Raw genomic sequence first — 21166 nt, 5'->3', positions numbered from 1 at the left:
AGATTTCCCATTCGGACCGGATCATTTTGGGTTTCAGAGGTTGCGTTTTACTTAAAGTTTTTTCCATTTCCTTCATCTCTGACATCTGACCTCTGTGGACTCAATCGTCAGGGGTTCTGCCACTGTGCAGCATCACAAGTTTTTCTCCCAAAACCTCGTCACACACAGACCGGAAGTTCCAGAAAAATTACTTCATAATAAAATTGCATGCATTGGCATGACAAGAAAATCCCGCTTTGGGGAATCAATCAATTTTCATTAGAAAATGATACAAAATTCTATAAAATGGACAAAGAAGATGAAAAAATTCTTTTAAAAAGTGTTACTCCCCCCCCCCACGTACAATATTTTACTTCAACAGACATGTACAGTGATGCTTTTGAAAAAGTTTAATGGTTTAATTTTATTTTACATTTGTTTCAGTCATTTTAATTATTCTATACAAGTATTTATAAAGAAATTAAATATTTACTTTATTTAAATATAGCAATAATTTTCTTTTCATGTTTATCACTGATGCAAATTGGTCATTACTGGGTATGTATATACACTAAATTATATATTCTTTTACTCATCAGTGAGTTGCAAGGACTCACTAATGTCTGCTGAAGTGGCAAATTTGTAAAAACACCCTCTCTACCCATTCATATACTAGAAAACTGCTTTTAAATAGGTGGATATTGCAAAGTCTACAAGTATTCATAGTAAAAGGGGCTACAGCATGAAGAAAATAAATATTTGCCCTTTTCTTCTCTTGTTCATAGTTTAAAGCTGAAAAAAATCTTTAAGGGTTATCTTGACTATGTAGTTCTTGGATTTACATTTTTCTAAGTATCTAAAAAAAACACTTGTGCCTCTCACAGCTTATTATTAACTTGTTTAATTTAATAGTAAACTCAAATCATATTTATTTAAAGTATTGCTCTGAACACATTTTAAATTCTTATCAAGTGATCAGTCAGTTCTCCACAACAGCTTTGATATAAAGCAGTTTACATTGTTAAAGTTGATGCTACTGAAGGAAAACATGCAAATATCAAAATAAAAAAATCTACAATTTTCTGTTGTCGTTTGATTAATCGCCTTTAACTCAGGAAAAAAGGAAGAAAAACAACGTATTTAGACACAATGGGTAGGATTTGTAGTTTATTTTGAAGTTTTGACCGGAAGTAGTGTTGTTGCGTTCACGAGCTTGTTTGTGGAGGGAAACTTTTCTCCTTGAGGAGAGCGCGCGCTCCTCCTCTTCACGCCCCAGACGTGCAGCCTCCTCAGCGGGATACTTTTCAAGTAACAGCCGCGTGAAGAAGTCGCTTCTCCCCGCTTCTCTGTTCTTCTTCAACCCGCTGAGTTTTCTTTGTTTCTGTTAAACGGGGACGGGATTCAGCGCGCGCGGGATGGTGTGGTCCCATTAAAAGTTCCGACCTCCACAGCAGCAGCAGCTGAGTCCGGCTTCTCCGGTGCTCGAACCCCGCTGATCCGGCTGCTGTCCCCGCCTCCGAGGCCATGGGTTGCGGCTTAAGGAAACTGGAAGACCCGGAGGACAGCAGCCCGGGGAAGATCTACTCCACCCTGAAGAGACCGCAGGTGGAGACCAAGACGGACATCGTGTATGAGTATGTGCTGCTGGACTTCAGCTTGGAAGGTAGGCGCGTGATCGCCAACATTTCACATTGATCGACTAATCGATTAGCTCAGAAACATAATTATTATTAATAAAAAGAGATAAATTTATTTTAAATGGTTTATGTTTTCATACCACTGTTCATCATTACTAATAATTTTGTCATAATTGATCAAATCTTCATGGATTATTTATTTATTTGTTTAAAATCTAATTTTCTTTCATCTAGAATCAATCGTTGAAAACAGTATTTGGTATTTAAACGTCACCGTAAGAAAATAAACTACTGATTATAAATAGAAATAGTTATTTATAAATAAAACATTTAATTTTTTTGTTTTTTGTTTTGTTTTGTTTTGTTGTTTGTTTGTTTGTTTGTTTGTTTGTTTGTTTCTGTTCCCTGGGAGTTAAAGTTGAGATCTAACGTTTAACTCACTATGTCACATAAAGCCAGTAAGGTCATGTTTGGTGGATTATTTCTTTGTAACAATGCTTCTTGGCAATAAATCTTCTGCTGTTGGAAAGTCTTAATTTCCTTTTTTAAAATTTAGGATAATGAATTTGTGGGATGAGCAGCAGAGTTGAAAATGAGCTAATTTGGGATTGTTGGATTATTGAAGTCTGAAGAAACAAGATATTTATGATTTAACAATTCTCTTATTTGAATCACGTTTTTTCATTGGCACAACCCACATACTCAACTTGGCTGCTCATCCCACAAAAGCATTTTCCTTACAAATGTGGCTCCATTTAAAAGGGAAGTAAACAGGTTTCCCAATAGTACAAGATTTATTACCAAGAAGTGTTGTTATAACAAAGGAATAATACTTATTTCCTTTCTTTTTTTTAAAGTTTTTTTGTTGTTGTTGTTTTTCAGCCTGAGTTGTGTATATTTTTATTTTTTGTTGGGAATCAAACAAACAGTCTATTTTATTTGCATTGAGAGGCAGCTGAGACTTTTATTCTGACAGAATGATTGTAGATGACTTTACAAGGTGCCTTGGGAAGTCTGCATGAACATTTTTCACAAATTTAGACGTTTTTATCTGCAGATCTGTACTTGTATAGTTATAAAGTATTTCGGGGTGTTTCTCAGTCAAAAGAAAAAATAAAAGCTAAAACAGAAATTCTTTTACAGTTGATTTCTTGTTCTTAAAGGTAAAAATGGCGACTTAAATCTGGTTAGAAATGTGAGACTATTCTGGGCTTAGGTGAATATTCTGCCATCGTTGTAAACATTCTGTTATTTATTCCATTTAAACAAGAAATTTAACTACAAATGATTCATGTTTTTGTTGTTTTTCTAAATGAGCTGATTCAGACTTCTTCAATGATACAGATTATTCTCATAAATCACCAGTTTTTGGCTCTAGTGTGTTTATTTTCTACTGTTTACTTTTGTCTGGACAGAAGCTATTGTCACTACTCTAAATAGACCCTTCAGTCACCAAATATTACTTCTTTTTTCCCTCATTTCCCCTTTTTATTTAAAACTCTTCAGACTGAAACCTTCTTTGTGTTTTTAGCCACAGAGCGGCTCTAAATAGCAGACGTGTTTGTGGTAGTATTGCTTTATTATCCCCAGAGGGGTCTATTTTCCTGCCATGGCTGTAAAGTGTAATAAAAACAGCCATATATGCAGACGGATCCACTCAGGACCTGAATCGCTCTTTTAAATAAAGGACTGTGGGTGATGTTACAGCATTTACGTGTAGTTTTTTCCCACCAATAGCACGCCTCATTCAGACGTCCACAAATAGGTCACCCATGATTTTTTTTTTAAATTTCTCCTCTAGTAGCTCATTTAGAGGACACACACTCATTCATACACCTTTCTGTGCAGTAAGATGAAACCGTCCCAGAGACATGAGCCACCACCTGCTGGGATGCGAGTTTAACCAGCGCTGCTGTGTTTTCTAAGGGTAATCCCGTCATTGCTTTCACTGCGGCCCGTTCTGAAGGAAATGATGATTAAGTTCTGAACCGGAGCCGAGCGTGTAAACAGCAGGAAAGTTAAGAGGAGGTCAGGAAGGTCCAGATCCTGTCACATTGGCTCGCCTCCGATTAGGGCTGCTGGTGACCAGTTTTTCATCATTATTGACAAAATAATCATTTATCTCATGGTGATAAATAATCTCACCTGTAAAATACTAGAAGATATTGTTGAGACACTCCAGGTTTATGATGCAAAGAGTATATATATATATATATATATATATATATATATATATATATATATATATATGATCTAACTGAATGAAGACATGTTGTCCCACATGTGTTCTGTCTGCTGGTGAGTGTGTACACCTGCATGTGCATGCTTGTGTTTGTGTGTGGCATCGAGGTGAAACTACATGACATACTGTGGTATAAATCAGATCAATAACATCAGACTGTTTAGTTTTTACTACCAGAGCCAAAAATAACTATTATCTATGGAAACTTCAGGTTTTTAGCCACAGGTTGCATCTTGCGGTCGTTAAGTGAAGCTGTTCGTATCTCAGCTTTGCATCCTTGTTAGAATAGAGAGCGGTTCATATTTAGATGCTCTCTCATGTGGGAATCCTCTGTTAGAAATATGTTGGAATGTCAAAGACTAAATCACAATAATTGTAAGAAAAATCACAATTAGAGTTTTTTGTATCGTTCGGGCCTCGTTTGGTAACTGACTGGACTGAAGAAGGAAGGCGTTGGACGTGGGTTGATGTGGACAGAACTCTTCTGGCCGCTGTGGTAGACGCTCTGCTGTACAGCATTCGGTGTTCAGGATGAATTAGTTGTAATAAGCGTTGCCATAGAAACCATAGCGGTGATGGTTTGTGTGTCAGTCGGTTCGGGACCCGCGACAGTAGTGAAGTGGTGGAAGTTTTCTGGTTATGGGAGTGTGTCATCAGCTGGGAGTCACGAGTGCTGGCCTCAGATGCACATAAACACAATGCTTCAAACACTGTGTGTGTGTGTGTGTGTGTGGGTGAGTCATGTACAGTGTGTGTCTGCATCCACTTTAAACAAACAAACCTCAAAGGAATCTCTGTGTGATGAGTGATGTGTAAAGGAAAAATCCATTTCTGCTTCTCATAAAGCTTCAGATCAGATATCGGATCACACTTAAAGCTCATTCCCACTCAGAAGTGTTTAATGAAGGGAAGAAAAAGAGAATCACAGCAGCTTTACGATGTGAGGAAAGTGTGAAATCAGCAGCCTGCTTTCTACTTGGATTTGCATCTTTAACACTTGAAATGTGCAAGTGTGAAGCTCCATAATTGGCAGAGCTTAAGATGAACTGGAACGCTCCCAGTCTGTCGTGGTCTGGTGATGGCTGGCATCCTTTTATTCAGTCTGTCCAGCTTCCTCAAGCCAAATGTATCATGAGAAGACCCAGCGAAAAACGTGCACGGATTCACCAGGCTGCAGATCAGGTTTGGTAGAAGCGTACGACACAGTCGGAGAAGAATCAAACATGTAGAGCCAGTAAGCTGAAATAAAAGCCCTCCAGCTCAGACTGACATTTGTTTAAGGAGGAGTTGTGAAGAAGCGTCTGCAGGCGTTCTGGAGCATTAATAACATCTGTCAGCACATTCCTGATGAGCTCCTGGTCTGCAGATGTCTTCCAGTCAGCAGAGGTCGTACATCTTCCTGCTGTCTGTCTGCATCACCTGCAAGGTGAAAACTCTGATCCTCACTGTTTTCTAAACTGCTGTTCTTATTTAATTGAAGTAAATATAATAAGTAACCCTTTAGCTTTTTAAACCACCCGGATAAACGAAAAAAGAAACTCTTATTTGTGTAACTTCCACTGGATTTCAGTCACTGTGGCATCAGTTTTCCTCAGAAACTAAATCCCGTCTCTTTCATCGTCCTCTTTAAAACGATGAAGCATTTCTGGGACGCTCATATTTGCCACTCCACCCACCGTCCTTCTCCCAGTGCTCCCAGCCAACTTGGCCTCGTTTCACTCCAAGCGAGCGGAGACTGGACGTGGGGACCGGAGCCTGAGGCAGATCATCAAAGAGCCTAATGGCTGAGCTGATAATGGCCAACTGAGGTATAAATAGAGTGATGTTTCATCTCTGTGGTGGGGAGGGGGGCTCCGACAGGATCTTTGTAGGTATTGATCTCTTCATTGTGAGCTACTTACTGCGTTCCTCGTTGTATCCAGAAAGCATCTAATTTACATCCTGCTCATTTTAATGTCCTGCAGTCAGTCAGCAAGCTTTGCTGCTTAATGTCGGAGCTTGTTACTGTTTTTATTGAGCATGTCTTCATTATTTAGTTCATGCACACTGAAATATGACAAAAGAAAAAGCAAACATTGTAGTTTTGGTGGTTGCATGGCATCTCCTGTGTTTGGCCAATCAATACCACTATGATGCAATACAGCCATCATAAAAGGTTGCTGTTGTCTTAAGATATTATCACCTTCCTCAGAGGTTTTCTCCATATCAACATGACAGCATCACACAGTTGCTGCAGGTTTGTCGGCTGCATCCATGATGAGAATCTCCCGTTCCACCACATCCCAAAGCTGCTCTGCTGGACTGAGATCTGGTGGCTGTGGAGGCCGTTGGAGTCCAGTGAACTCATCGTCATGTTCTAGAAAGCAGGTGGAGATGATCTGAGCTTTGTGACATGGTGCTTTATCCTGCTGGAAGTAGCATCAGAAGATGCTCCACTGTGGTCATAAAGGGATGGACATGGTCAGCAACAATACTCAGGTAGGCTGTGCTGGTTAAACCAGGACACGTTGGTACTAAGGGGCCCAAAGTGGGCCAAGAAAATCTCCCCCCACCATTACACCAGCAGCAGCCTGAAGCGTTGATCCAAGGCAGGATGGATCCATGTTTTCATGATGTTTCCAGCAGATTCTGAGCCGAGCATCTGAATGTGGAGCTGAAATGGAGACTCATCAGACCAGCAACGTTTCTCCATCTTCTATTGTCCAGTGTTGGTGAGTGTGTGTGAATTGTAGCCTCAGCTTCCTGTTCTTAGCTGACAGGAGGCACCCGGTGTGTCTTCTGCTGCTGTAGCCCATCTACTTCCAGGTTGGACGTGTTGTGTGTTCAGAAATGTTATTGATTGATGGATCTTAAACTCTTCTGTAACCTGAGACCAGCTGGTTCAGTTTCATGAGTAACATGAAGTCTCTCCTGCAGCATTGAGGTTTTTTTTTATTAAAATGTGGAATTCTTCACCTACAGACCTCAAACTGGTTCCAGTTTGGACTTTCAACTCAAATCAGAGCATCAGTTGTGAGCTGCTGTTTCCTCTGTGTGCTGCTTTTATGTGTCATTGTCTGTGTAGTTTTTCTCAGCTCTTGCTTTCATATTAGCTCAGACTGTGAATGTTTTGCTCTTTGGTGTGGGCTGATGATCTGGCACAGATACGTCCTGCTTCTCTGACCTGCCATGGACATAATAAAAACTCTGAGTGACATCACGTTAACACATGAAGGCCTTTTTAGAAATCCTCCTCCTTAGTTTGTCACTTCCAGTTTGCACGTTACAAGTTCTCTGAACCTAACACACTCATGCAAAGACAGCGACCTCTCCTAGATCAGAAACTGTGCCCGGGGCTGGGAGCAGTCCTCGAAGCTTCGGCCTTTGCTTCCTTGCAGACGCAGCTCAGTCCTGAAAGCTCTTCGTCTGGACGGGGAAGTCTGGGATTAACTGGTGATGTGCGGAAACGGCAGGTCAGGATGAAGAGAGGGGAGGATGCAGAGGGAGTTCAGGTGAAGAGATGATTCTGCTCTGAGGTGGTGTGACCTGCTCAGCTTTGGCCTCTGGGACTGTTTACTGTAATCTGTCTGATCTGAGGATCCAGAGCTGGATTATTCCAGATTAAAACTGGTATTCGTTTCAAGGACACTGAAAGGTGACGGAGTAATCAGCTACCTCTCTGGGACTTTATGAATGACATAAAGTAACCAGTGATGATCCTCAGTCAAACCTCTTTAAACCAGGATTGAGCCGTTTCTCCTCCTGCTCGTCTGCAGCAGCTGATGTCTCGTTGCCATGACAACCAAGTTTGGCCACAAAGATGTCCAGAGCGAGCATCTGACAATTTTTAACATAACCAAAACTCTAATAACCCAAAAGACCCATCCACCTGATATTTATTATAAAAAATAATCTGTTTTTTAAAAATAAGTAAATAATAATTCATATCATTAAACTGGCATTTAAAAGGTTAAATGTCTTAACTTTTTTACGCCAACTTTACCACAAACAACTTCTGGCATTTATTTAATTTCTTTCTATTTAACTAATTTATTTATTTATTTGTTTCTAATCACCAGACGGTGCTAAATGCATCAAGAGACATTAGATTTAAAAATATGACTAAAAAAAAAAGTTCTTGCAAAAATTCCTCCCAGAGCTGAAATGATCACCAAATAAAAAACGAGACGACGGAGAAGGCGTAAGTATTAATAGTGTTTTTGTTTACTGAGATTTAAATCTTTAAACTAATGTCCTCATCTTTGCCTCTGAAACTCTCCCCGTCTCTGAGACCCTCTGAGCTGACGTTACTTAAATAAACTCAGCTGAAACCGGGTTGAATTGGACTGGATCTTCTCTGTTAGCCTCATTATTTAGTTGTTCTGGTACAGCTGGTCTGGACTCTTTTTAGCAGACGGTTTGGCACACGTTGCTGCCTTCAAACTGAAAAACTGATCCGGATTGAAAGACGAGTTCAGTTCTGGAGTTTCAGTTTTAACTTTAAAAGCTTGTTTAGATGAAAAAACTGAAGCTCAGAGAGGGGCTGCTGTTGCTTTTTCCTCCTTGTTGCCAGGCAGTTTTCTCTTTTTCACACCTTCACACACTCATAAACTCAGTCCTGAACCTCCTCCTTCCTCCTGTCACCCCTCTCTCTGTGCCCTCCTGTTTCTCAGCTCCTCTTCAACTGCCTCCCTGCTTCCTCCCCTCCTCCTCCTCGTTTTTCTCCCACGCAGCTCCGAACAGAGGCCTCAGTGTGCGGGTCGATGGGCTGAGTGGTGGCAGGGCTGGAGGGGGGTGAGCTGACTGAAAGCAGGGGAGGAGGAGAGCAAAAGGCTGCAACAAAAGCCCTGTTTTGAGGTGTGTTTGTGCACCGTCGTGGTCCTCCTGGGAGCATTTAACTGCAGCGCTGGCAACTGTTTTACTGGCCCTGACCCTCCAGACGCTGCTGCTCGTGATCCGTCTTTGGATCCGTCTCAGTACTGTTTAAAACTCTTATTTACTGTATGATTAGGTTAAAAAAATTCCTTCTCAGAGTTCCTCCAGCATCACTGCAGCCACCGGCTGCAACACGTGTTAAATTTAGATTCACCCCAAGCCTTCGGAGCCATGTTGAAGCCCACAGGAATGCCAGTAAAAAAAGGGGGGAAAACAAGCAGACCCAGTATTTTACTGGTTTCTGGTGAGGTTCTGGTGGTCTTCAGCTTAGTGATGGAGACCAGTGACACAACAGATTCAGAGTGAGCCAAAGCTCTGCAGTGTAGGGGGATGTTGGGAGGAATGCTACCACTTTCTCACACACCCAGAGGCCTGAACACTTAAATCTGTTCAATTTACCCAGAATTCAAGGGAGGGGCCTGATTATGGAGGTGTGTCCCACATTTTCAGGGCATGAATGCTTTTATGTCCCCAAATCTTTAGTAGTTAAAGTAGACAAATACGTAATGATGTTTACACTGAGGGCTGTACACCAGCTGGTGTTTTTAGGCTTATATCAGAAATGACGTACCCACAATAAATGAAGTTTATCGTCACAACTGCAAGAGCTGAATGTTTAACCCGAGACGTGAGATTACTGCAGAAGTCTCAACATCAAGATATGTGTATGATGGACACCTCTACCAATGGTCAGTCAGGAGAATCGAGTGATGGCCTCCAAATTCACCATCTCCATGGAAACCAGCAGGACAGCAGAGTTTTTAGAGCTGGAATCAAACTTTTCACCACTAAACAGCAAAAGTAAGACATGATTTCTGATTCTGGCTGCTAGCTCCAGAGTTTCTGTCCCACAGTGTCCCACTCTTAGTAACCAGCAGAGTCTCTGCTTTCTTATGACACATTGTTTGTGTGGTTTGCTTGAAGTGGAGAAATTAGCAGAAGCTCTAAAGTGGGCAGAGCTGTTCTCATGGTTTTCTTACACTCCTATATAACTGCTTGGGGTTTGAACTGTGTTTGGTTTGGATGCCAGTGCTTGGTAGTCTTTGAGCTGAGCTTCTCCCCATCATGTTGCTATGCTACATGTTAGCTTCCTGCTGTCTGCTAACATCTCCTGTACTGCACCCCTCTCAAGCAAATTAGGCTTTATGAAGTCCCTGCAACATATACAGTCCAACTCCTCCACCACAGAGGACATGACAGAAACTTTCCTTGGTCTAAGTTTTCACCCAGAAATTTACCATGATCTGACTTTTTTGTCCTTGAAAGGAATTTGTGTCTTATTCCACAAAAAAACAACTTTTTCTTTGCGGTCCGGTTTAACAGTTTTAATTTCTTTCAATCTTCTGTCATCAAAGGCAACACAAAAAGTTTTCACGTCCCCATGTGCTGTCCCTGCTGGTCCAAAGTGATTTTTCAGGGTTCAGAGCTGGTTTCAGGTTTGGTAAGGAATTTTTTTAGATGTTTAAGTCAAGCTTGAGAATGCTTGTGTGTGTGTGTGTGTGTGTGTGTGTGGTGGCCAAGATTCCCTGTGAACAGCCGCTCTTTGTGGACACAGGAAGTACGCTGACGGTCGCAGGGTTTTCCAGTCAGGGCTGTTCCCAAGACTCCACCAGCAGTGAGCGTTCAGTCACATGTAGACGCTCCTCTGTTAGGTTTTTAAATTAAATAAAAAGTAAAATAAAAGACCTTCAGTTTACAGTGAGGTGAGTTATTTTTTATTTTAAATGTAAATCCTGAACTCTGCGTCCGTGCAGGAAGCCGTCCGACAGTCCAGTACGTGTCCTCGCTGTCGGAGCTGCCTCAGGCCCTGCAGCCCTACTACACCCAAGGCTACGTCCTCGCCGCCCTGCACCCCATCATCCTGTCTGTGGGCCGGACCCGCTCGCTGCCCTTCAGCCTGCTCTACCGGGCCATCCTGGCTCGTCCCAGACCCAGGTAGGCCAGTCCTGACCCCCCCTGACTGAACTAAGGTTGTAAAGCGCAGCCCCTCACTCGCCGCCACGCTGTCTAGTAAGCAGATGAAAGATAGATGAGGTCAGCTGCATATTTAATGGAGATCCCTGATGGAGGTCTAACTGGAGGAGGGGGTGATGTTTTGGTTTTGACTTGTTTGTGGTGATTTCTATTGGCTAGAAATCCACCCAACAACAAGGGTCCCTCAGCAGCCAATAAGGATGAAGTCTGTCTGATCTCTGATGTTAGATTGGCTGAGACGCTGTAACTAAGATTAATCTTTTTACCTGTGAGATGACAATAAAGTAAGAGAGCATCAGAACAGCCTGTTAGACTCAGGACCAGAGGTCCAGAGGGAGAGGAGAGACCTGGTTTGCTGATAGAAATCGAACAAAACAATGACAAAGACAGACAAAAGACAACCGCACACAGACGTAAAAGTTCTACAAACCCTTTACCCTAAATTCAGAATACACCTGAGGAAGGATCAGACATTTTTTAGAAGAGATCTTGAAAATCTTTAAAGTGACATAGTGTGGAAACCAAACCAAGTCTTAGCTAAAACCGGCTTAGAACTGGTTTGAGCACCAGCTCTCAACCATCAATGGAACTGCTTTGAACAGAAAGGGGTGAAAATGACCCAATCTAAGATTTTCTTGGTTCAGTCCAGTCTGCAGGACATTTGACCTGGATCACAAGACTCCATACAGACAAAATGCAAAAAGACTTTAATTAGCTGCTTTGAGGCTCAACTGGAAATATGAGACAGTGACCACAAAAACGTCTAAAAAGACCATAGATCAAATAACATAGATTAAGACCACCGCAAGAATAACAGAAGACACAAAATCACCAAAAACATCTGCAGGGAGATTCACAAGGTCCACAACAAGGTGAAGAACCACCACAAGAGATCCAAAACCGGAATACATGAAGCCACAAAAAGTGCTTTCACACAGACATGGTTCTGGTTCTGGCACCTGCTCCGTTCTCAAGCCTCAGAACCTGGGTGCTTTCTGGTGAACCGGCCCACATTCACACCAGTTTAACCAGAGCCACAGTGATTTTGTCCTGAAAGTTGATGTGTAGCAGTCTGGCGCTTAGGAAAAGACCCGCTGATGACATCAAGATAAAAAAAACAGAATAAACTAAGGCATGAGATCCAAACCAGAACCAGCACATTACTGAGTCAGACCACAGAGAGATTAACCAGCACAAGCATAACAGAGATCACAAAGAAACCAAAAAGACACCACAAGCAGATTTAAGAAAACCACAGAGGTCGTGGTTTTATGGGATTTCCGGTCTTTTATTGCAGTTTGGGGCCTTTCGAACGAATCCACAGACAGAAGAGGTGAGGTGTTGACATGTGAAAGAAGATCAGACAAGAACTCTGAACCTGCGAGAAGATGAACTCCACATTAAACCAGATTTGGTTTGTTTGCAGTAACCAGACGGCGTCCATGTGTCACAGCGTGCCGGTCCTGAAGGTGGAGGAGTGGCCTCTACCCGGAGACTCTCTAACAGGCGACACTGTGCGAGCGCTCATCGACAGGGTCCGGCACCTTTCACTGCAACTCATCTGACTTTTAACCTAAAACCACAATATTCCATCTCCTCTCAACTAGGTCTCTGGTTCTGGTTCTGCAGGTGAACAGCAGTGCACGAGGGGGCGTTCGATTCGTCGGCTCCGTCCTCCAGCAGGTGAGCGGGATTACCAACGGGCGGGTGCACAGTCCAAAGAGAGGTCATCGCTCCCCCCCACACACGCCCCCCAGGACCCCCCCTGGAGATAGAGACCTGGAGGACAACACCTACAGTCCTGGTGAGACAGTCCTGCTGTATGCTGATTGGCTGAGCTAAGAGAAGGTGATCTGAAAGCTGAAGAACTTGTGGGACTGTTGTTACATAAACAGCTGCTATTTGTTCACGGTTCCTTCTCCAGACTTGAGGCTGCTGGTCTTCTTTCACTCCTGGGCTCCAGGCTGCGCTCCTCTGGACTCGTTGGCCTGCCAGTACCACCAGGGGGCGCTCTCCATGCGCGTTTCCAGGAAGGGCCATGTGGTCAGCGCCCTGGAGGCTGATTGGCTTGAGCTGACAGCTGTTTATTACCGCAAAGGTTGGTCGCTGGTGGACTCCTTCGTGTACTGGGACACGCCTAAAGGTTAGTCTGATGGTCTGAAGCTGCTTTCTCTGGATCAAAAATCAGGAAATGTAACATCTGAAAAAGGCCCGTTACCATGGAGATGCAATTATTTGAGAGGTGATGAAGGTAGTTATTATCTGGTTATCTATAAACCAGTTTGAAACCTGTCAAGTCTAATCTGGTACTAAACCCAGTCCAGCACAAGTAAGAAGATGCCACAAAATTAGCTTCAAAGCTAACGCAGAATAAGACCAAATTACAACCAAGATCAAGCAAAGAACATTTCAAAGCCCGGTATGAAACCAGATCAAATCAGAGTCGCATCTCAGATCATGTCCTGTCAATACCACAAGGTGCAAAAGCTGGTTTTTAAAAGTCAGAAAAAGCTAGAAAATGAGCTGAAAACCAGTTAATTACAGCTTAAAACCAGGTCTGGAAAAAAATGAAAACAAATCCAGTTTAAAACCAGGTTCAATACTATTCTTCTAAAATATTCTTTAACCAAGTTACCCACTGGTCTGAAAGCAGCATCAGTGACAAGTAATAATAGAATAGAATAGAATGCCTTTTATTGTCATTATACACATGTACAACGAGATTAAGCCATCCCCAGTGTCAGTGCAGAGAGAGCAGTATAGAAATAAATAATAAATAAAAGATCTAAGGTATAAAATATTTACAGAAATAAAACAGATGTGCACACTCTATTTATTTGCAGATATAAGTATGATGTCTATGTCTGAAAAAAAAAAATATATATATATTGCACGTTCAAAGTATTATTGCACGGATCATGATATGTTGTACATGTCATGTGACAGAATGTATTGCACATATGTTGTTAGTGTCCAGCGTATTTCAGATTTGAAGTCCTACAGGAGTTCAGGGCAGTTATTGCTTTTGGAAAGAAACTGTTTTTGAGTCTGTTTGTTTTAGTCCTGATGCACCTGTAGCGCCTCCCAGAAGGCAGCAGGGCAAACAGATCAGAGCCAGGGTGGGAGCTGTCATTTATGATGTTTCTGGCTCTGCTGAGGCAGCGGGAGGTGTAAATGTCCGTCAGGGAGGGGAGAGGGCAGCCAATGATCTTCTGTGCTGTCTTTACCACTCTCTGTAGCCTCTCCTTGTCTGCTACAGTGCAGCTGCCGTACCATACTGTGATGCAGTATGTCAGCAGGCTCTCAATGGATGAGCGGTAGAAGGTCAGCAGCAGGTTGGAGTTCAGTTGGTGCCTCCTGAGGACTCTCAGGAAGTGTAGCCGCTGCTGAGCCTTCTTGGTGATTGACGTGATGTTCTCTGACCAGGAGATGTCGGCCGAGATGATGACGCCAAGAAACCTGATGGTGTGGACCCTCTCCACACACTCGCCATTTATGTAGAGGGGGGCTGGGTCTGTGCTGAACCTCCTGAAGTCGATGATGATCTCCCTGGTTTTCTTGGTGTTGAGAGCGAGGTTGTTCTCAGAACACCAAGCAGCCAGCTTCAGGATCTCCTCCCTGTAGGCAGCCTCATCACCCCCGGAGATGAGTCCGACCACTGTAGTGTCGTCAGCGAACTTGACGATGAGGTTGTCATTGTGGGCCGGCCTGCAGTCATGGGTGTAGAGGCAGTACAGGAGGGGACTCAGCACACAGCCCTGTGGGGAGCCGATGCTCAGCGTGCTGGTGGAGGAGAGGTGGGGACCTAGTCTCACAGTCTGGGGTCGGTCTGTTAGGAAGTCCTTTATCCAGGCACATGTGAGAGGGGGGAGGCCAACAGTGTCCAGTTTTGTGCATAATCTGTCCGGGATTATTGTGTTGAACGCAGAACTGTAATCCACAAAGAGCATCCGGACGTAGCTCTGCTGCTGCTCCAGGTGGTTCAGCGCAGAGTGAAGAGCTACAGCTATGGCGTCCTCAGTGGATCTGTTCGCGCGGTATGCGAACTGGTGGGAGTCGAAGTCTGGGGGGAGATGGTCCTTGATGTGCTGAAGAACAAGTCTCTCAAAGCACTTCATGATTACCGGAGTGAGGGCCACCGGTCGGTAATCGTTCAGGCTGGTGATGGGAGATTTCTTCGGCACCGGGACAATTGTGGAGGATTTGAGGCAGTGTGGGATGACTGCCTGAGCCAGGGAGAGGTTGAAGATCCTGGTAAGGGTGGGGGGCGAGCTGGTGGGCGCACGCTCTGAGCACCTTGCCAGGTACTCCGTCTGGGCCAGTAGCCTTCTTGGTGTTCACCGCCAGGAGCACCCGTCTGACATCGTGCTCCTGGATGGTGAGTGGGGTGGTGCGGGAGCCAGATGGGGATGTCGGTGTGGGTGGGGGTGGGGGCATGGTTGGAGCAGATGCATGCTGCTGAGAGTCGAACCGGGCAAAGAAGCAGTTTAGCTCCTCTGCCAGTGCTGCACTCTGATCTGCTGTCGACACATCACAACCTCTGAAGTTAGTGATGTCCTGTATGCCCCGCCACACCTCCCGAGTGTTGTTGCTGGACAGGTGGGACTCTATGCGCATCCTGTGGTCCGCCTTGGCTCTTTTTATGCCTCTTTTCAGGTCAGCACGAGCAGCACTATACAGTGCTCTGTCCCCTGACCTGAAGGCAGCGTCCCGGGCTCTGAGGAGTGCGCGGACCTGGCTGGTCATCCAGGGTTTCTGGTTAGGGAAAGCCCTGATGGTTTTGTCCACAGTCACATTCCCGATACAGAACTGAATATAGTCCAGTACCGTTCCTGTGAGTGTCTCCAGCTCCTGTTGTTCAAAGATGTCCCAGTCTGTCTGTTGGAAACAGTCTTGGAGTTTGGCGAGGGCATCTTCAGGCCAGGTTGTTACAGTTTTTGTGGTGGGCCTGTTCCTACGTCTGAGGGGGGTGTAGGCTGGGGGAAGCAGGAGGGAAAGATGGTCTGACTGTCCGAGGTGGGGGAGGGGTACGGCCCTGTATGCATGCTTGATGTTAGTGTAGACATGATCCAGGGTGTTCTCCCCCCTTGTAGCACACTTAACATGCTGGTAGAACTTCGGTAGTACAGTTTTTAAGTTGGCCTTATTAAAGTCCCCTGCAATAATGTGAACACCGTTGGGATGAGCCCGCTGTTGTTCGTTTATGGCGTTCAGCAGGAGAGAGAGCGCCGTGTTTACACTGGCGTCGGGTGGCACATACGCCGCTGTGACGATAACAACAGACAGCTCTCTCGGCAGAAAAAAAGGCCGACATCTAACAGACATGTACTCTATGTCCGGACAACAGTGTTGGTCTATGATTGTCCCGTTGTTACACCAGTTATCGTGCACATAGATACAGAGCCCCCCTCCTCTGCTCTTACCGGAGTCCTCAGTCCTGTCCCAGCGTAGCAGAGTTCGGCCTGCTAGCTGCACGCTATAAATAAACACAGAGACTGGACCTACAGAATCCAGCATGATGCCAAACACCTCAAACCTGCAGCTGGTAAACATGAAGCTGGTAAACATGATGCTGGTAAACCTGCAGCTGGTAAACCTGCTGCTGGTAAACATGATGCTGGTAAACCTGCAGCTAGTAAACCCACAGCTGGTAAACATGATGCTGGTAAACCTGCAGCTAGTAAACCTGCAGCTAGTAAACCTACAGCTAGTAAACCTACAGCTGGTAAACATGATGCTGGTAAACCTGCAGCTAGTAAACCCACAGCTGGTAAACATGATGCTGGTAAACCTGCAGCTAGTAAACCTACAGCTGGTAAACATGATGCTGATAAACCTGCAGCTAGTAAACCTACAGCTGGTAAACATGATGCTGGTAAACCTGCAGCTAGTAAACCTACAGCTGGTAAACATGATGCTGGTAAACCTACAGCTGGTAAACATGATGCTGGTAAACCTGCAGCTAGTAAACCTACAGCTGGTAAACATGATGCTGGTAAACCTGCAGCTAGTGAACCTGTAGGTGAGTTTTCTGCAGAAGGAGCTGATGAAGGAAGGAAGCTGCAGCGCTTCAACAACGGAAACACAGCAGCATCCATCATGAAAATAAGTCTCCAACATTTATTTTTCCAGGCTGATCATTCAGGTTCTTTTCAGGACATGATGAGAACATCTAGTGTTTCAGACCAGCATCCTGACCGGCCATGATTCTCTCATCACTTCTGTTCATGTGGATTCATCTTTCCTCCAACTCGTCATCTTTCAGATTGAGGTCAAGAAAAGGCATCCAGGACTTTTTTTTGTTTTGGTTTTTGACTGCGACCCAAGATTTTTTAATGATGAGAAAGTCAGCTGCTCGGCAGAACAACAAGAAGTGGGGTCGCCGAGGTCAGGAAGACGCTCCAAATATAGATCCAAGAGGGACGGAGGAGACAAAACAGGAAGTAGCTGCTGTTTTGAAAATATATGTGTACGAAGTTTTAGAGTAACTTTGAGGTCCGTGCACATCTGAAGCTGTGTGTGGACGTTTAGGCTGCAGGAGGAATCCGGGTCAATCTGAAGGTTTTTTGGTGACGATCAGTCTTCCAGAACAGGATCTCTCTGCTCACACTGAACTCTGGGGACGTTTCAGCCTATTTCTACTAACTGGGTCATTATGAGCCATGTTTCCTCAGCAGCAGTCTGAGCTGCAGCAGAGTGTCTACTTTAATACTTCATTTGAAGCCTTCGTCATTTAAATATGAATATTATTTGATGATGAAATAAGATCCTGCAGGTTTAATGCAAGTTTCAGTCAATAAAGAACAGACTGAGTCCTGGTAATGCAGTTTGTTCCACATTAATGAAGCGTGGATGAAATATGAATGTAATTACAGCTGTCAGGTTCAGTCAGGCGTCAACATTAAGTGCTGCACGCTGCAACCTATGGGCTTAATTCCAGTAGATAAATAAGTTAGTATCTGATTTGGGAAATTCAAGTGTGTATATTAAAAAATGTATTTATTAATAATAATAATAATGATGATAAAATTAAGAAAAAAAACAATCCCTGTAGCAAAACACTATCACTACTACTGCTTATAATAATTTATTATTACTAATGGTTATAATTAATATTGCTTTTAATATCAATAATACTAATGAAATTGAAATAACAGATATTATTAATAGTAAAAATACTTAAAACCTCATCACTGAATGGACGTACTACTGATGCCACTATTGTTTCCATATATGCTCGATTATGTGAAGAGCAACAGAATTCCTTTTGTTTAAACTTCCCACATAAATAAACTTGCATTAACGCTGCTACTATAATAATTGTAATTTGCTGTGTATATTATTTACGTAGCAAATCTCTCAACAGTTACACAACAAAGCCTGATGTTAGATCAGCAAACATCACTAGACGCCCTCTGCAAAAGAAAAAATTCTTCATTTTTTATAAATACTCCTTTTTAACGACACGACTGCAGTTTCTAGTGTGTGTTGTTTCATGGTGTTTGTTTCAGGCGAGCCGGTTCCCAGGTCGCTGGAGGGACTGTTCGTGTACGAGGAGAGGAGCACCTCCTCCCCCGCCAACGACACCATCGTGGTCGAGCAGTGGACCGTCATCGAGGTCAGTGGAGACGTCTTGTCCCGTCCTTGATGGTACTTCTGTGATTGAACAACTCAGCTCTTACTGCCTGTTCCTGTTTGTGTTATATGTTGTTTTGTCTAGTCTTGGATGGGTTGTACTGAAAAAACACTTTTCACTGTACAATTGTACCTTGTATAACTGTGCATGTGACAAATAAACCTCTTGGGAGGCGTTCTTCTTCTTCTTCTTCTTCTTACTGGGGCCTAATGGCCAGATATTTAAGCTGTGTTGTCTCTCTGCAGGGCTCCAACGTGAAGACGGACTACGGGCCGCTGCTTCACACTCTGGCGGAGTTCGGCTGGCTGCTGACGTGTGTGCTGCCCACGCCCATCATCCGACACGACAGGTTAAAACCTTTCCTCCCGTTAGACTTTGTTTCTGCTGGTTTTTCTGACCCTGCTGCTGTTTGTGTGTTCAGTGACGGGAATTTGGCCACGAAGCAAGTCGTGTTTCTGCAGCGGCCAATCAGGAACCCAACAGCTGGACACCTGAGGAACCAGGTAACACAGGAGGAGGCAGAACGTCATGCTGGACGACAGTAAATTTTCATTTTTTAGAATTTTACTCAACAAGTAGATAAAGTAGTTGTCAGTACTTTGGTAAAGCTCCTTCCTTTAAATAGAGGATCAGCCTGATGAAGAGGAGAATGTTAGTCAGTGGGTGCAGGAAAATGAGGTCTATGTGTCTGTGCTGCACCCTGGTGGACAAACACAGAACTGCAGCCTGGCCTGAAACAAATGGTTTAGTTTGATAATTCAACAAGTCTTTTTTTTCTTACTTGCTAAAGAGTAAAAGAAAGTTAACAACTACCTGAAAAGTTTCTCAGATTCATGAGGCACCTTCCTCCAATCAGCTTCAACTGCAGCTTCCTTAGCAGTCTTCATCACTGCTGTGGTTGGTTGCTTCTCCAACAGCCTCCTGATGACTCATTAATCTGAGTGAGGTGTGTTGCAGCAGGGAAACATCTAAAACCTGCGGGACCCTGGCCTTAGAGGTCCGGAGAGCCCTGGTCTAGAACTATCTACATTACCTCTCTGAAATATGGTTTTACTCTAAATCTCAAATTTCCTTCCTATGTTTTCCCACAGCAGGATAGATTCTAAATTAAAAATTTATTCTAGCCAATATTTTAACCTTCATACTATAGTTGTAATAAAGTTCAACATTATTACCATAAAGACAAAAACAACAAGCTCCAGAAACATTTTAGAGATGCAAGCTGGTCAAATTTGAACGTAGAAAGAAGACTCATCTCAGCACCACGAGGTCGTCTTGTTCTTGTCTGATCTGACAGCGTTTGTTTCCTCGTGTCTCCAGTCGGTGTCGGTGACCAGCGACGTTTCCAGCCGCTCCGTCAGTTGCACCGTCAGCGGCTCCACCCCCACAGATGACCTCTCTCCAGCTGCAGGAGGCATCGGAGGCTTTCCGGTGTTCGGAGGGGGGTACCTGAGCTCCCTGTCCCACCTGGAGGAGGGAGGCTTTGAGCAAGACGAGGGGAAGGCGGAGGTGACCTGCATCTGAGCGACTCGGGGTGGGGGAGGGGGGACTCAGCACTTTTTTATACGAAGCCATAAAGACGAGACGGTTCATTCAGACCTGCTGGAGGGACGAAGCTCAGTGTTACAGAGATGACGGACTGCTGGTGAACAAGGAGGGAGGGATGGTTTTATCTGCCGTCTCTTTACAGTCCAGATCCAGTTTGGTGCAGAGATCTGATGACGTGTGGCGCCTGGAGTAACACGTGTACAGAACAGTATTATTCTCAGCTGTTTCGCCTCATTTTCAAAGTGTTTTTAACTTTTATCGACACTGCTGATCTCACATGGTACTGTTGAAGACGACAAACAGCAGTGTTGCATTATGGGTTAAGCCGTTACAGAAATCATAAATGGCTCCTTTAAAGCTCACGACGACACTGTGTTGGTGTTTGTTTAGATTATTCATTTTTCTTTGTGCATCTTTGACTCCTTAATTTCTCTCCTCTGAGTGGACGTGGATGTTTCTGAACTTTTTTTTAAACCAACATCAGCTGTTATAATCTATCAGATGGCTGTCACCACTGATTTTCTGTCCAGTTCTTGTGTGTGTGTGTGTGTGTGTGTGTGTGTGTGTCTCAGCCTTTCAAACCAGTTTAAAGTATTACAACCAAGTCTAGAACCAATTTCTGGGTCATAGGATGATGATAGGGGAGGCACACATTTTAAAAATGATTAGAGCCTTATAACTGCAGGAGGTGTGTCCTTTACACCATCCACATCTAAGAGGAGCACATTTTAGATAAATATCAGTATTAACCCCTTAATGCCTTTTTTCTTTTTACTAGTTTTGGTCCATTTACCTTTTTTTTTTTTTTCCATGCACAAGTTCATGTAGCTCAACATTGGACGTTACCGTCAATCTAAGCTCTCTGATTGGTGGAAAGTCTGACAGGAAGTGGCCATCATGTCCAGGTCTAAATAGAGGTCTCTTAGCAACATAGTAGTGATGGTGATGTTTTTATGATGAAATGTGATAAATAATGCTGTTATCATGGATCATGGTGGATTTACTATATAGTCTCTCTGAATAAAACTACGTTTAGTGGCTGGTTTGTAAACCTCCTGGATGGGATAGAAATGCCTGGAAAACTTCCGTAGATCAGCTAAAGGGTAAAATATCCATCACATTTTACCCCACACAGCTACACACCACCCTTTCCTGAGAAGTTGTTGACAACACAAGCGAATAGTTTTAAGGGTTAATATTCCAGATTTTCCTTCTGGACATTTAACTTATTTGTTT

At 43.7% G+C, this 21166-nt stretch overlaps 1 protein-coding gene across 2 annotated transcripts; it reads left to right on the top strand.

The window, feature by feature from the left end:
- The first annotated feature begins 1197 nt into the window (after nucleotides 1-1197).
- rftn2 (raftlin family member 2) lies at nucleotides 1198-20696 on the top strand. Of its 2 annotated transcripts, none has more exons than XM_042001772.1 (9): nucleotides 1198-1642; nucleotides 10527-10707; nucleotides 12173-12281; nucleotides 12376-12550; nucleotides 12671-12889; nucleotides 18258-18364; nucleotides 18628-18731; nucleotides 18804-18885; nucleotides 19703-20696. In XM_042001772.1, the coding sequence occupies exons 1-9, from the start codon at nucleotides 1504-1506 to the stop codon at nucleotides 19904-19906; spliced, it is 1320 nt and encodes a 439-aa protein (XP_041857706.1). In that variant the 5' UTR covers nucleotides 1198-1503; the 3' UTR covers nucleotides 19907-20696. The 2 variants fall into 2 exon arrangements, with proteins under 2 accessions (XP_041857706.1, XP_041857707.1); XM_042001773.1 differs by having other exon boundaries at nucleotides 18804-18923; nucleotides 19703-19836.
- Nucleotides 20697-21166: the final 470 nt, after the last annotated feature.

This window comes from Melanotaenia boesemani, chromosome 12, assembly GCF_017639745.1.
Source record: "Melanotaenia boesemani isolate fMelBoe1 chromosome 12, fMelBoe1.pri, whole genome shotgun sequence".
Taxonomy (NCBI): Eukaryota; Metazoa; Chordata; class Actinopteri; order Atheriniformes; family Melanotaeniidae; genus Melanotaenia; species Melanotaenia boesemani.
Note: the sequence above shows the minus strand (reverse complement) of the source record. Positions and strands in the feature narration are given on the sequence as shown.

Bases quoted from the DNA above. Each gene is read 5' to 3' on its own strand.
- rftn2 (XM_042001772.1), top strand. From the start codon at position 1,504: ATGGGTTGCGGCTTAAGGAAACTGGAAGACCCGGAGGACAGCAGCCCG. The intron at 12,551-12,670 runs GTGAGACAGTCC...TTCCTTCTCCAG, and splicing joins GGACAACACCTACAGTCCTG to ACTTGAGGCTGCTGGTCTTC. The intron at 18,365-18,627 runs GTCAGTGGAGAC...GTCTCTCTGCAG, and splicing joins AGCAGTGGACCGTCATCGAG to GGCTCCAACGTGAAGACGGA.